The 17,021-nt window shown below is 36.1% G+C and overlaps 1 protein-coding gene across 2 annotated transcripts in view; it reads right to left on the bottom strand.

The window, feature by feature from the left end:
- Positions 1-17,021, bottom strand: part of SLC17A9 (solute carrier family 17 member 9) — a 43,597-nt gene that overhangs the window by 8,296 nt on the left and 18,280 nt on the right. For both annotated transcript variants that reach the window (XM_074210449.1, XM_074210450.1), the window contains exons 2-8: positions 14,516-14,713; positions 12,933-13,072; positions 9,264-9,363; positions 4,926-5,056; positions 3,883-3,979; positions 3,335-3,431; positions 503-590 (exon numbers count right to left, since the gene is read on the bottom strand). In XM_074210449.1, coding sequence (XP_074066550.1) covers positions 503-590; positions 3,335-3,431; positions 3,883-3,979; positions 4,926-5,056; positions 9,264-9,363; positions 12,933-13,072; positions 14,516-14,713 — 851 coding nt within the window. The remainder of the gene's footprint in view (positions 1-502; positions 591-3,334; positions 3,432-3,882; positions 3,980-4,925; positions 5,057-9,263; positions 9,364-12,932; positions 13,073-14,515; positions 14,714-17,021) is intronic.

The raw sequence follows: 17,021 nt of genomic DNA, 5'->3' as shown, positions 1-17,021 counted from the left end.
AGAAAAAGCTTTTGCTTGCCTTCTCAGGGGAAGGGGAGGGATGGGAAGAGGATAGAATTCACAACTCAAAAATTTTGATAAATAGATGTAAAAAATAATGAAATGTTTTTAAACCCAAACTGTACATGATAAATATTCATGGTTTTCTATATATGATATACAGTATTCTTTTTGTTCTTTACATATGAAAATATTTATGCTTATTGTTCATAATAATAAATAAGATAAAAAAAAAGGAAGAAAAGCCTGCACCTCAGGTAGTATCTCTAGAAATTAATGAACAGTCCTGTTCAGGATACAGCATATCAAGTGAAAGAGGTACAGTACCATTCTCATTCCCAGACTCTAGCTTTCTCCACACATTCTTGGGAAGAGAGGAAGAAAAGAGGGTGCAGAGAGGAGCTTCAGGGGAAGGTACACCTTATCCATGATTGCTCTATTTTGGGAACTAGGGACCAAGCTAGCAGGAAGCTACAGGGAGGGAGCCACAGGTAGTCCTTACCCTGACTGATGAGGTGATCTGAAAGAAACCCGCTAAACACGCTGGTAGGGATTGCAATCATCCAAGGGACAACATTGAACACCCAACCCTGAAAAAGATAAAACATCCCCAGAGGGAGTTAGGCCCTCACCAAGGAAGTCAAGCTACTGAATCAAGATTTCAGGGACTCAGGGCATAGGCCTCTGCTACTGACTCTAACTAGGTTTTATAGAATAGGTCCTTTCCATACTCCTTGGGCATATTCTCTCTCTTTTGAGTAATTTTCCCTACAAAAAAATAAGTAGTATGGATGTGAACTTGCAAATTACAACAATGTTAAAAGTGGGTGGCCATAGCATTATCACAATGGTATAAAAATGAAAAAGGAGGAAGGGTTGGGGGGGGAGTAGTATTTTATCAGCATGGAAATTTAAGAAAGATCCACATCAGAATTTTTTATGAAAAGTAGTACAATAAAATTTGCTGTTGGTGATCACACATAAGAAAAGAGTAGAGCTAGGTAGGACTATATCATTGCAAAAGTGGAGGGTTGGAGGTTGACATTTTCCTTAGAGTTGTATCTGTGTAATTTAATGATTAACTACTGTGTGTGTGTGTGTGTGTGTGTGTGTGTGTGTGTGTGTGTGTGTATGTCTGTGTGTCTGTCTGTCTCCCTATGAGGGATTTGCTGTCAACAGCCCTGGAATCCGGGAACCACAGAGGAAAGTCTGTCTTACATCCAGGACAAATGTCATGGCACACAGACAATTTTGAGATTTCTCCTTTCCCTTTCAGCAGACTGCCTGGTCAGGTCTAGTAGTCATGGTGAAATGCAGACATAGAAACTATGTCCATCATTATCTATAGGTAACTCAAAATAGGAAAGGAAGAATGTGAGGGGCAACTCCCTGCCCAGAGTTCACCAGGTCAGCAAGAGATAATTTTTTCTTACATCACGGATCTAACTCTATTCTTCATCTAAAGTCTCATCCTAGTGCAGCTGCAGAAACAGACATTGTCACAAATTCTTCTACAAAGCCCAGTGGAAGAAGTTTTGGGGGCAGCTAGGTGGCACAGTGGATAAAGCACTGGTCCTGGAGTCAGGAGTACCTGGGTTCAAATCCGGCCTCAGACACTTAATAATTACTTAGCTGTGTGGCCTTGGGCAAGCCACTTAACGACATTTACCTTGCAAAAAAAACCTAAAAAAAAAAGGAAGAAGTTTTGATAGCAAATGTTTAACAATGAAGTTCCCACAAGAGACAAGAGTATAAGGTTTAATTAATATCTTTCTGAGAATTAACATATCCTTAGACCTCATATTCCAAATGATGGCCCTGATGGTGACAGATAGTGTATTCGAGTAGCCATAATAAGAAAAAAAGCAACGGTTATAATAGGCTTAGATGAGGTATACAATGCTAGCTAAAGAAAGGGATTGGGATAAGGACTAGACCTGCAATTTCCTTCATATAATGAACTTCCAAGTGAGAAAATTTCCTCTAATAAAGCAGGTTGGCAGCTTCTCTGAAATTTATTTACTTATTGTCTAGAATTTCACAAAAGCCAAAATATTTATAGAAGCACATTTTGTAGTGGCAAAAAACTGGGAACAAAAAAGATGCCAATCAATGGGGAACTAGTGAAACAAATTGTGACAAATGGATATAATGAAATATTACTGTGTTGGTGTAAAAAAAACTAGTATTATGAATAATGAAGAGAAAAATGAAAAGATTTACATGAACTGATTTGGGGTAAAGCAGAACCAAGAAAATAAACACAATGTCTACAGCAACATAAATGAAAAAGCAACTACCATAGGACAATCAAAAATGAATGTAGCAATATCTCAAAGAAGATATATGGTAAGATACCTTTTCACTCATTTAAAAGTGTGGGATCCATGAGTGGATGTGAAACACTGTTATTTAATATCAGATTTTTATAATGGGTTGATTAGGGTTTTTTGTGGGGGGACAACTCTTCTTCATCTTTTACCTTTATAAAAATAATTTCTTGTTAAAGAGAATGGCTCTCTGAGAAAGATACAGAAGAAAAACCTAGTTGATACAAAAACAAAAAATAACTGTAAAATCTATTTTACAAGAGACAAAATAAGACACCTTTCCCCACTCCTTTGCAGGAGTATAAGGAGCCATGGACATGGAATATGATGCCAGACACTCTGCTGTTCTGATAGTTCTGCTGATTTTTTTCTCTTTTTCTTATTTGTTTTATTTTTAACAAAATCCATTATTAAGCCGACTCACTGGGAAGTTAAAAGAAATTTAGACAATATAAAAATAAAAGATAGTAATAAAAACAAATTTCTTTAAATATGATGTTGCCTGGACCAATGAGAGATTAAGTGATTTTTCCAAAGCTATACTACATGGATCAGAGACAATTTTCTTAGATTTAAGACTGGATCTCTAAACACTATACCAGGGGTGGCTAGGTGGTGCAGTGGATAAAGCACCAGCCCTGGAGTCAGGAGTACCTGGGTTCAAATCCAGTCTCAGACACTTAATATTGACCTAGCTGTGTGGCCTTGGGCAAGCCACTTAACCCCATTTGCCTTGGAAAAAACCTAAAAAATAATATAAAGTTGTCTAAACACTATACCACAGTGCCTCAATATAAGGTAAACAAAGCACTCATTATATAGTATAAAAATACACTGTTGGTCAAATACAACCATTAATCGGCATGAAGCCAGGACCAAAAGCAATTCTTTCTAAGTCAAGCATCTTTAACCTCTCTATGTGTAAATTCCAGCTTCAATTGACTACTCTCTTAGCAAGAGGCAACTTTAATCCTTTTACCCCCTTGAGGAAAAGGTCAACCTACCTTAGAATTGGGAAAAGTTTCCTTAAAGAAGGTTGGCAGCCAGGAAAGGAGGATGAAAAATGAACTAGCAGAAGAGAGCTGAGCAAATATGACTGCCCTGTAAGAGAAGGAAGAAAGGGAACGGCTAAGTCCAGAGGCATCAAGGGGCATAAACTTAACCTAACTACACACCAAGCAAGTTGATGGGGAAGCACATCAAGCAACTAAAGAGAAGAGGTGGCAGTAGTGTGTTGGAGTTTGCCTGAGTAACAACCTATAGTTTTTGAATTATATGTCATTTGTATAAAAATATGACACTACTGACAACACCAGGACTTAAACTTAATATTTCTTCAATGGTAGGAATTTGCCCTGGTCCATGTATATACACTCTCAATTCAGTTTCTGTTTCACTCAGCAGCATACCTTTTCAAGATGGCACACTCAGGTCAGAGACAATTTGCAGCTTTGGTGTACAACAAAGCTAAACGGTTCTCCAAGGGATTGAACCTATAACCCTATTCCCCTTACCACCATGCTCTTAACCAACCATACAAACATTTACTCACCACACAGGAGGTCTCCGAAATAACTGTCTCCAGGGAACTTTTTTCTGCTTGGAAATGGAAAATCCTTTTGCCAGAATTTCCAAAGATATTACAAGTTCTGGAGGAAAGAAATACTTAAAAAGTAAATCTTCATTCAGGACCATTAAATATACCATGTTCACTTGGAATTAATGGAAGTCACATTTTCAACATTTCACAACCCCCAACAAACAGGAATAAGTCAGTTCTTGCAGGATATCTACGAGGACTACAAATTTTAGTGGAAATGAATGTCCTCATTCATTTATTCAGAAAATTTTCTAAAAAACAATTAAGAAATAGTCTAATCATTGAATTCATATTTATGTCCGACTCCAGAGTATCCACAAAAAAAAATTGAAAAAAGTAAATCAATCACTTTAGTAAAAATATCTCTTTTCCCAGGACCATGGAGACTACAGCTGATTCTCAATCTTTAAATTTTACATAGCAAATGAAATATGACTTTGAGATTCCCTAGAAATATTTATTTTGTCTAAGGTCTCATAAGAGAACATTTTGCTCTATATTTTCTAAATTTAAAGGATAAGAACCAAACTTTTGATTTAATTTGTATAGGAAACTTCCTCTACCAATGCAGACTGGTATCTTTTCTGCAAACTTGGAATATTAGAGAGTTACTCATAGTACTAAGTGGTAAAGGGAGTGGACCAGGACTACAAAGCCAGGATGTGTCAGAGGCAGGACTTGAACCCAGGTCTTCTAGGTCTGAAGGACTTGAACCCAAGACTTCTCAAATCTCTCAATTATGAAAACAATTTAAATTAACTTTTTGCTAAGAGCTCCAAAAAGCCTCTTTTGTAAGACAAGTTAAATTGTTTGACTCATGTGAAAGAGGGCTTGTTGCAAAGCCAAAAGTACCCTTGCCAATAACCTCTCTCAGGAACCTTTTTCCACACCAGAAAGGTACTCTGTGTTGATTTAATTCATTTCCCTTCAGATGCTTACTACCCTGCTGGGAACCACCCTAAGAGATGACAGCAGAACTGTTTCTGGGGAATTACCTTTTTCTCTCAGCAGGTATCTGTACATAAAATAGACCCAAATTAAAGTAAACACGCCAGAGAAGTAGAAAACACTCTGCCAGCCATACCAGTCCAAGAGAAGAGAGCCAGCTCCTCCAATCACCAAGGTACTGAAACAAGAAAGAGATGGTCATAAAAGACACTAAACTATTTATACTCACTGACCCAATAATTCTATTACTGGAGACATAACCCAATGACAAAGACAGAAAAATGCCGCATATAGATCAAAAACCATAGATGCACCTCATATGGTTGCAAAAAAAATAATCCATCGGTACTTGCTTTGTTTCTAGAGTGGAAGGGCCGACTAAATTGAGGTATATGGAGGTAATGGAATATTATTACATTTATAAGACATAATGAATATGAGGAATTCAGAGAAACATGAAAAGATATGTAGAATTTGCCTGGAGTCAGAAAGATAATAAATGGATGTTAGTTAGGAGGCACAGAGTGATAGAGTATCAGGCCTGGATCAGGAAGACCTGAATTCAAATCCAGTCTCAGACATTAGATTATGTGATGCTAGGCAAGTCACTAAAACATCAGTTTGCCTCAGTTTCCTCATCTATCAAATGAGCTAGAGAAGGAAATGGCAATCCACTCTGGTATCTTTGCCCAGAAAACCCCAAATGAGGCTTTCAGTTGGACATATTTGAAACAACTGGAGAAAAAATAACATAAAACACACAAAATACTAAACTTCAATCAAATTCCATAAGCCACATTGCTCCCAGGTAATGGACTACAAAGGTTTAATGCTGAATATTTTTTTTAAGGTTTTTGCAAGGCAAATGGGGTTAAGTGGCTTGCCCAAGGCCACAGCTAGGTAATTATTAAATGTCTGAGACCAGATTTGAACCCAGGTACTCCTGACTCCTGGGCCGGTGCTTTATCCACTGCGCCACCTAGCCACCCCAATGCTGAATATTTCAACTTAAAGCTGTCACAGAAGGACACTTTACTGATTATTTTTACTCAAATGATTCCCTTTTTATGAGAGGATAATATGTTAGGGAAGCTTGGTATATACTGTGATGTAAAATTCTTGAAATGTAATTACATGATGTAAGAGAAAGTAATAAAACAAAGGTCACCAATAAAATTCTTCTGTATAAAATAAAGAGGCTTCTATTAAGTTTGACTTCCCAGTCAAAGTTAACAGGATGTTTGGATTTTCATTGTATTTCTGTTCTCTATGTTCTCCTAAGGCTCATGTTGAAAGAGACCATCAAAATTTTATTTCTCACCTAAAATTTTTCAACTTTACCATCCCTATCTATACTTCAATATGGCTTTACATAACTTCCTTCAGTGACAAACCAAACATGGACATTCAGAGCATTCCAGAAATGGGGTTGGGAGGAGAACAATTCTTATATTTAAGATCATAGATCACAACATTTAAAACTAGATGATCTTAAAGGTCATCTAGTCCAGACCTATCAATTAATAGATAAAGAAACTGAGACCCAGATCAGTTAAATGTTTTGAACAAGGTCACAGACTTCAGAGACAGCAGAACCAATATTCAAACTCAGGTTCTTTATTTTTTTCTTTTTAGTTTTTGCAAGGCAATGGGGTTAAGTGACTTGACCAAGGCCACATAGCTTACATAATTATTAAGTGTCTGAGGCAAGATTTGAACTCAGGTACTCCTGACTACAGGGCTGGTGCTCTATCCACTGTGCCACCTAGCCACCCCCCAAACTCAGGTTCTTTAACTGAAATCCCTGCTCCTCTATTATGTCAAGGGGCCTGGGTCATTATCTGACTCAAGAAGAAGGGAACCAGCTAATTCAAAAGGTGCTCCAAACACAATATGATCTATTATTCTCAGAAAACTACAAAGTCTCTACTAAGAATTTAGAGATGAAAACTGGTTTTCAAGTTTTGTTTTTAAAAAAAAAAAAGGGACTTACAGACCTGGCTGATACCTTGTTGAGAATTAAGATCCCCAAAAGTGTTGTCAGGTTAAAATATTGGGTCAAATTTAAAGTCTTATTCTTGGGTTAAAAAAATTGAATTTCTAGAATAAGTATAATATGGTTTTGTGACATTAAGCATTAATTACATTTTTACTAGGCTAACTGTAAAGATAGCTAACTGATAAAGATAAATTGTAGGGCAAAAAGAAAATCCCTGCTTCAAGAGGCTCATATATAGTGTAAATGGGAAATAATCTCAAAGGGAAAAGCCCTAACTTGGCGGAAGAAAAGATTCTTATAGAAGATATGATTTAAGCAGAGGCTTAAACAGAAACAGGGAAAAGTCAGGAGGTAATAATGTGGAAGAAGAGTATTCTAGGCATAGGACAGTCAGTAAAGTGCATGGAGTCACAAAATGGAAATTGTCTTAAATAAGAAAAAGCAAAACCACCAAGGCCACTGGATCATAGAGCATTAGGAGGAGGGTAAAAAAAAAAAGGTTGAAAGGGGTCAGGTTATGACAGGTTTTAAATAAACACAAGAGTTTATATTTGATCCTGTTGGTTGCTAATAGGAAAATCACTGAATTTAAATGATTAGGAGGGTAGCATGGTTAGACCTGTACTTTAGGGAGATCACTTTGGCTACTAAATTAAATCTGTCAAATGAATTGAAGAAGGAAATGACAACACACTCGGTTATCTTTGAATGATGATAAATGAGATAGGAAAATCGATCAGAAAGCTAGTTTTTCAGGAGAGAAAAGGGTGTGTTTATGTGTTGTATGTGCACATGTGTGTGCATGCATGTGTGTATGCACACGTGCACAATGAATTGAGTTAACATTGAATTCAAAGGATGTGAACAGGAAGTTTCCACAAGAAGAAATCAAAGCTATCTATAGTCATATAAAAAAAGTTCTAAATCATTATTAATTAGAGAAATGAACATTAAAATAGCACTGAGGTATCACTTTATACCTATCATTTGGCTAAGGTGACAGAAAAAAATGGCAGATATTGAAGTGTATATGTGGTATAGTAGGGACACTAAAGTACTGATGGTGGAGGTATAAACTGGCCCAACTGTTCTGAAGAACAATTTGGAACTATACCCAAAGGACTGGATAAATGTATGTATACCCTTGGACCTAGCAATACCACTACTAGGTCTGTATCCCAAAGAGAGCAAAGAAAATGGAAAGGATACTAAATGAAAAAAATATTTATAGCAGCTCTTTTCATGGTGCCAAAAAATTGAAAACTGAGAGTATGTCTATTGGAGAATAGAGCTGTGATCATCATTATGATTGTGATGGAGTATTGTTGTGTGATAAGGGGAAACTCAGGTCCTGAAATAGAAAGTTACTTGTTCAAAGTGAAGACAGAATGCACAGTAGAACCCATGACCCCCAACTCCCAAGCCAGTGGCTCAATCCACTGGGTCACCTGGGTGCTTTCTCAGGTTCTAATACAAACACAAGAAATATCTCAAGTTAAAAGAAAAAATTCCTAGTCTTAGCCAATTCACCCAATATCAAATATTACAAATTTCAACACAGCACCAAAAGAAAAGGAAGAACCTGAAGTTTTTCTTTAATAAATTTCTTCTCTTTCTTCAGAACAAGTATCCTAAGTAAAAGGATGCCGAAATGACCTCCCGTTCCCCAACTAACTTGTCTTCTTCCATATGCCCTTCCACATGGTTAGTAAGGGTCTCTTTCTGTCCAAAAGAAGGCAAGGGCTGGGACATTATAAAGTCAAACAAATGAAGCCCTTACTGGAAACCATGTGAAGCCTATGTTTCTATCTATCTTCCATGCCCTGTAGTCCTGCTGCCGTATCTATGCCACAATACCTGCTGTCCAAAATTACATCAAGATGACTATAGAGGGAATTTGAAAAGAAGAGAGAGGGCAGGGAATGACCTACCTCATCTCAGCACAGATAAAAAAGAGACAGATGAAGCAATGGTCCCCCCTCCACACCATTTGCCAAACCCAAAACCCCCAAATCCCCAAATCCTCCTGACACTCAGAGACAGAAGTGTGCACAAAGTAACAGCATTTCAAAGGGCATGAATAGTTTCAGGAACAAGTCTCTGTTTGTCTCCTGGAGCAACAGCCTCAGGGTTCCATATCCAGAAATGATGCCCGCCAGGATACCTGTCATCCAGAGATCCAGATGTGCCCTGTGTTGATATCCTTTGTTACCACAACAGTTCCTGGTTTTTCTCCCCATGTGTCATTCTTGGGAAGCTGAATTGTTCATGACTCAAATTCAACAGCAGCTCACTCAGCTTGAGGGATGACATAATGACATGCTTTCTTTCCTTTTGCCCTTCCTCCCCAACGCCAATATCTCATTACTGTGCAAGTAGAACTTACCCAAACTGGGAACCTGCACCCACAGTGCTGTAGGTGAATGCTCGCTCATTCTCTCGGACTTTCTGAGACAACAGGCTTGTCAAGGCAGGGAAGTAAACACCTGGAACAAAAAAGACAGACTAATCAGACCAAATAGAAAAACTAATGCCTTCCCTAAATCATTTATTCTTTCAATCACTCAATCAACAAACTATATATTTATTTAATGGTTAGATATTTGTTCTTGGGGGGGGGGTTAAGCACCTCCCCATTCTGAGTACAGTTAAAATCATCATCACTGTCATCATCATCATCATCATCACCTCCACTACCACCACACAACAATAGAAATTTACATAGCACATACATCATTTCATCTGATACTTATAACAAATCTGTAAAATAAATTCTGCCAAGTGTTATTATATCTATTTTGCAGAAGAGGAAATGAGCCTCGGAGTAGCTAAAAGACTTTCTAATGACCACAAAGCCAGCAAGAAGTAGAAGTTTCCAAACAAGTTCTTTTTTTTTTTGATTTCCTGTCCTGAGAAAAAAATAGGGAAAATTCATGGAGATCAGAATTATCTCTAGAACCTAGAAGCACAGAATTTCTAACCTTTAAGCTATTGTGGTCTTCAAGTGACTGCAAAGCTAGCAGGAATGTCACAGAGGGAGTCAACAAGATTGTGTGAAAAGTGTAAATCAAGACTTACTCTGCTTCCCTCCCAAGGCTGTTGTGAGACTCAAAACAATGGAGGAATAATTCTATGTAAACTGTAAGATGTTATGCATTTTAAGAGAGTGCTACCTCTATTCATGTTTGATAACTGTTACCTCCAGAATGTTTGGTAATAATCCCCTATAGGAGGTGAAGTCAAGATGGGAGAGTAAAGGTAGGAATTTATCTGAGTTCTCTTAAATTCTCCATTAAAATGGAATTTAATTAAAATTAAAACATTAAAATAAGACCTCAAAATAAATTCTAAAGTGACAAAAACAACAAAAGAATGAGGTGAAACAATTTTCTAAGACAACTTATTAGTAAGAAATGTTTGTCTCATTGGGATGAGAATAAACTCCAGCCCAGCCAAGGCTGCACCCAACAAGTCCGTAGCAGGCCTTGGAATTGTATGCATTTTTGGCTTCTCAAGCTTTCAGTGAAATGGATGAAGATTTACAAAAATATAAACTGCTCAGATTATCAGAAGAGGAATAAAAAATACTTAAGTAATCCTAGCTTAAAATAAGAAAATGAACAAATGATCAATGAACTTCCAAAGAAAAAATCTCTAGAACCAGATAAATGGAGCAGCTAGGTGGTGCAGTGGATAAAGCACCAGCCCTGGAGTCAGGAGTACCTGGGTTCAAATCTGGTCTCAGACACTTAATAATTACCTAGCCGTGTGACCTTAGGCAAGCCACTTAACCCCGTTGCCTTGCAAAAAAAAAAGAACTAGATAAATTCACAAGTTAATGCTATCAAACTTTTAAAGAACAATTCCAATAATATATTTGAAAAAAATATGCAAAGAAAGGGGTCTTATGAAATTCCTTTCATAGCACAAATATTGTGTTAATGCCTAAACCAGGAAGAGCAAAAACTGAGAAACTATAGACCAATTTTCCTAAAACATATCCACCCCTGTATTTTAAATAAAATACTAGCAAAGAGGATATAGCAATACATCACAAAGATCACACACTATGACCAAGCGGGATTTATACCAGAAATGCAAGATTGGTTAAATATTAGGAAAATGATCAGCACAATTGATCAACTCAATAACAAAATCAACAAGCATTATCAGTATTGGGAATAAACTAGAGGACTCCAAACAAAATCAGAAGTTAGGAGGCCCATATCACCACTATTATTCAATATTGTGCCAGAAATGCTAGCTTATAGCAATGAGAGAAGAAAAATTGGAGGAATTAGAATAGAAAATGAGGAAACCAAACTAACTCTCTGAAGATGAAATAATAGAATACTTAGAGAATCTTAGAGAAATAATAAAAAATTAATTGAAATAATTAACTTTAGCAAAGTTAAAACAAACCCCAAATCATCAGCATTTATATATATTGCCAATAAAGTCCAACGAGAAAAGATAGGAAGAGAAATTCCATTTAAAATAATTGTGAACAAAATAAAATACTATACCTTTGTTATATAGAACATCTCATATTGTACCAGAAATGCTAGCTATAGCAATGATAAGATAAAGTTAAAATTGTATATGCTTTAGACTTACAGGATAATACAATAAACAAATTAAGGAAGCATAGAATACTTTACCTGTCAGATCTGTGGATAAGGGAAGAATGTATGATTAAACAAAAGATAAAGTGAATTACAGGGTAAAAAATAGATAATTTTGATTACATTAAATTCAGAATTTTTTGCACAAAATGAATGCAATCAAAATTAGAAGGGAAAACAGAAAACTAGGAAAATCTTACAAGTTTTTCTGTTAAATGTCTCATTTCTCAACTATAAAAGAACTGAATCAAATTTTTAAGAATGCAAGTCATTCCCAATTGCAAAATAGTCAAAGGAACTGAACAGATAGTTTTTAGACAAATAAATCAAAGTGATCTATTGTCATATGAAAAATGCTCTATCATTCTTGACTAGAGAAATGCAAATTAAAACAACTTTGAGGTTCTACCTCACACCTATCAGATTGGCTAAAATGATGGAAAAAGAAAATGGTAAATTTTGGAAGCAGTATGGGATGATTGGGATAGTAAAGTACCATTTGATGGAATTGTGAAATGATCCAAGGGTTCTGGAAAGCAATTTGGAACTATGGCCAAAGGGCATATATACATACACACACACACACACACACACACACACACACACATATATTACAAAAACATTAATGGTGGCAAAAAAAATGAAAACTGAGGGTATGTCCATTAATTGGAGAATGCTGAATGAGTTATGGTTATGATGGAATACTATTGTATGATAAGAAGTGATGAACAGGATGTTTTCAAAAAAACTAGGAAAGACTTACATGAAATGATGCAAAGTGAAGTGAGCAGAACCAGGAGAACATTGTATACAGTAAAATCAATATTGTATTATGATCAAGTGTGACTAACTCATCTATTCTGAGTAATGTAATAATCTAAGACAATTTTGAAGGCCTTGACAACCTTCAAAGGAAGAACTGATAGAGTCTGAATGCAAATCAAAGCATACTTTTTTAAACTTTGGTTTTTTTTTGGGGGGGGGAATCTGTTTTTTTCCACAACCTGACTAATATAGAAATATGTTTTGAATGACTGCACATGTATAATCTATATCCAATTGTTGTATTCTCAATGAGGAAGGAAGAGAGAAAGGGAGGGAGAGAATTTGGAACTCAAAATTTTTAAAAATGTTAAAAATTATTTTGATATGCAATTGGAAAATATATTTTAAAATAATAATAATTTCTTATATTTGGAGAATTCCTAATTTGCAAAGAACTTCTTACATTATTTCTTTCTTACAAGTAGAAATCCATTTCCCATTTGTGCCCAACAGTACAGAGTCAGGTGAGATTTAGTCACCTACATGCATATATACACCTTGTCTAGGTTTTGCCTGGTTGTTTGGACCAGAGCAGTTTATTAAGAAAGTGACAAATAAGAGAAAAAAGCACCAAATTAAAAACAGCAAATTCTTTTGAGACTCACCTTGAAACAATCCCATTAGTATTCGTGAGAGAGTCATAAAGACCAAATGGGAGTTGCTGATGTGGGAGAGCAATGGGGTGACAGCTGTGATGAAACCCCAGGCTGAAGCTGAGATCAAGATGACCTTGTCTCCTCCAATCCTGGAAGAAAGAGGAGATGGAATTTACATGAAAGGAGGAAAGTGAGGTATACTCAAAAAAAAGGGTAATAAATGGAGGAAGACCACTCAACTTCCCCCCCCATCTCTCTTTTCTTTCTTTTCTCTCTCCCACTCCTTTTCTCTCCCTCCTTTCTCTTTTGTTTTTCTCTCTGGTATCTGTCTTAACGTTTGCCTCTATATATCAGCCTGTCTGTCCATCTGTTTGTCTCTTTCTCCCATCTCTTCCCTCTCTTCCACTTTTTTGCCATCCTCTTCCTTCTTCCCTCTCCCACTTGCATTTTTGTCTTTTCATTTCTCCCATTCCTCTTGCTCTTCTCTTATCCCTCTCTTTTATTCTTTTTCTCCCTCCCCACTCTTTCTTACTTTTCTTTCTTATTCTTATTCCTCCCTACCTTCATTCTCCCACCTCCACCTCTCTCTCTCTCTTTTTCCCCTTTCCCCATTCTGTCTTCTCTCCTTCTTCCCTCCTTCTGCCTTGTGATAACCATAGTTGAAATGACAAATGAGGAATTAAGAGATACATTAGGAAGACTGGGGTGAAGTGAGGCCATCTGAAGCAAGATGGCAATAAACAATATAAATACTATAATGAAAGTAATAATGACATTAAAAACACTTGAAAACAATGAATTGTGATTCTCTCAGGCCTAGAGAAGTGATAAGGAAAAACACCTTCTTCCTCTCTGTCTACTGGCTTTACATATTGTGTGTGTGTGTGTGTGTGTGTGTGTGTGTGTATAATATATATATATATATATGTGTATGTATATATATATATATATATATATATTTCCTTCACTACAAAGAAGAGGTTTAATATTTTAATATTTAAGGCAAGATTAAGGAATTAAGAGAAAATGACTAGAGTATAAAGAGGTTACAATGTAACTGTTTGAAAAGAGGAGCTGGAAGGGAGATATATAATTGATATGTTATAGCAGGTGAAGTCATCTTTGTTCAGTCAATACCTCTAAACAAACAAGCCAGATGAACCAGGAAATGAGAGAGTCTACAACTCTTCTGTTCTTTTATGTATTTGGGTCAGTTCATGTATCCTTCCCAAACAGGATCTAAGAAAGTATCTTTGATCACATAACCTATAATTGCTTTAAATTATAAGGATAGCCTCTCTAATATGTCTTTATCTTGAGTCCTTTCTCTTTCATTACAGTTTAAAAGGAAAATTACTACTTTTTCTCTCTCAAAAAAATCTTCCTGTCAAAATTTCCTCTCCTATCCTATTATATAATTATCTTTCCTAACCTTTTTTCCAACTTGATAAGCATTAACCTAGTTAAAGCAAAACTCTAGGTATCCTCTTTCCCTTAAAAATGTGGGGAAAATGGGGACTGGAAGAAAGAAAAGTAGGATGAGGGAAGTTGCCAAGCCATGGAACATCTGAAATGGGAAAAAGTAAACTCACCTATCTCCAAGGTGGCCTCCCATGATCTGAGTTAGGCAGTAACCCCAGAAGAAGCTACTTAGCAGGATCCCAGACTGCTTCTTGTTCCAGCCAAAATCTTCATTCATTGAGACAGCACAGATGGGCATGGTGACCCGGGCACAGTAAAGAAGACATGTCCCCAATAATAACATTACAATCCAAACTTGGCATTCAGGCCTAGAAGAACCAAGAAAGTAAAATCAGATTAATAGCAGACCTTAAACCATTTAAAAACAACTTGAATTGTTTTCTCTTTGACAGAGCAAGACATAAAATACTAAAGTAACCTGATATTTTTCCTTTAAAAAAATTAATGAAGGGCGGCTAGGTGGCTCAGTGGATAGAGCACCGGCCCTGGAGTCAGGACTACCTGAGTTCAAATCTGGCCTCAGATACATAATAATTACCTAGCTGTATGGCCTTGGGCAAGCCACTTAACCCCATTGCCTTGCAAAAAAAAAAAAACCCTAAAAAAATTAATGAAAAAAAAAGCCAAGAATCATCTCTGAGGCAAGACAAAGCATATCTTCTAGGATTCCCTATTAGTTTATGCTGTTTGAGAGGTTCTATTGGTAGATCCAATTTCCTAAAAATGAGTTGTAAACTTTATTATCAACCACAAGCATATCAGATAAATAGTGAAGGTCAGGGTAAATAGTTAATGATCTATAAGCAAACTTAAATGTACCAGGGAAAACTGCAGACTTACATGCTTGTTAGGTCAAGAATACATCACAAATAAATAGAGTTTATTTCTGGAAAAACCACTAATTGGCTCTTCCCCCTTTCTGCGTAAAATTCAGTTTGCTATACTTAATTCACACCTCAAGGAATATGACAAAGTCAGAAAAATACAAAATTCTAGAAAAGTATAAAGTTAAAAAACCCAACAACAACAAGAAGAGAATATATCCAATAAAAGGAACTGATTACAACTTTAGGTTTATTTGCTGGGAAAATGAGCAGCTAGATTTGACCCAAGAATCTTCAAATGAGACAAACTTTGGGTTATTTTTCATGAACTTAAAATTCTGAAAAGGAGGTTAAGAAGCAGATAAGAACACATACATATACAAGTAATAGTTCCTCAGGGAAAGGGTAGGGGGGAAGGGGAGGATTTCATTGCTTATGGAAAAAGGGAAATTGTTCACAAAGATTGCAAAGGTTAGTCATATGAAACTCATATGATTCTTGATTGGCTCATTTGGGGAATAAGAAAGGAATTCATAATAATTTAGAGGAACTTTTGATGGGAAAGAGGATGAATTGCTTCTGATAGATGAAGAAACAATACTACAACTGTACTATATTTTCAACTATCACCAGAAATAGGAATTAGGAGCCTGACACTGCCACTTACTATATTACATCAAATATTTGCTGTGTATCTTAGTATAAAAACAATGTTGATAATGTTTGCCTGCCCTGCCTTAAATTTCCCAGAGGTTATGTGAAGATTAGACATAATCATAGGACCAGAGCATTTCGAGCTAGAAGGAACTTAAGCAGCTGGAAAGATAGCAGTACCTAGTGGGTAGATAAGGGTTCTGGACTTGAGAGACAGGAAAACCAAGTTTATTGTCAGTCATTCTGAGATCTGAAGCTGAAAAGTTAAGGAGAATGGAACATCTTGCTTTTTGAAGATACTGACTGGCTGTTTCATCTTTTTTTTTTGTTTCATCTTGTATTGTAATAGCAACACTCAACTAGAGCTGGGAATATAAGAGGCCACTCAGAACAATGTTTGCTAAATTTATATTTAATTTGGAAAAAATGTCATATCTAATATTGTCACCAACAGAATTAGGTAAGGTTCTACTGAGGTGAGGTTTTAAAATTTAGTGGTGAAAAAGAATTTTAAGATAACTTTTCTAGTGCCCTACCTTTACAGATGAAGAAACAGCTATTATTCTTATTTTACAGAGGAAGAAACTAGGACTCATAAAATTAAATAACTTGCCTATGGTCATACAAATAGAAAGCAAGTATCTGAGGAAGAATTCAAATGAAGATCTTCCTGATTTCAAGACCAATATTCTATCCTCTATACTAAACTATGTATTTTAAGACTAGAATTATTACACATGAACTGTATGTAACCCATTTGTTATTTGTCCAGTATTCAAAAAAAGGAAGGTAATGTAAATTATCTTTAACAGAACAGCATCCACATTGTATATTAGGGTATTACTGATTAAAAGCTGGAAAGGACCTTAGAGGTCACTGGGTCAAAACTACCAATAAGGAAACTGGGATCAAGCAGTTACTCACATTTATTGCCTACTAAGTGCCAGTCCCTGTGCTAAACAATAGGGATATAAAAACTAGTAGAAAGAAAGTTAATAGACAATTCCTGGTCTAAAGGAGATCACAATCTAATGGGAGAAGAAGCATGCATATAACGATGTATAAACAAACTATATACATGTGAGAAGATTAAATTAAATCATTTTTTTTTTTTAGGTTTTTGCAAGGCAATGGGGTT

This window comes from Macrotis lagotis, chromosome 1 (assembly GCF_037893015.1).
Source record: "Macrotis lagotis isolate mMagLag1 chromosome 1, bilby.v1.9.chrom.fasta, whole genome shotgun sequence".
In the NCBI taxonomy this organism is placed as follows: domain Eukaryota; kingdom Metazoa; phylum Chordata; class Mammalia; order Peramelemorphia; family Peramelidae; genus Macrotis; species Macrotis lagotis.
This window is presented reverse-complemented; position numbering and strand designations above follow the sequence as displayed.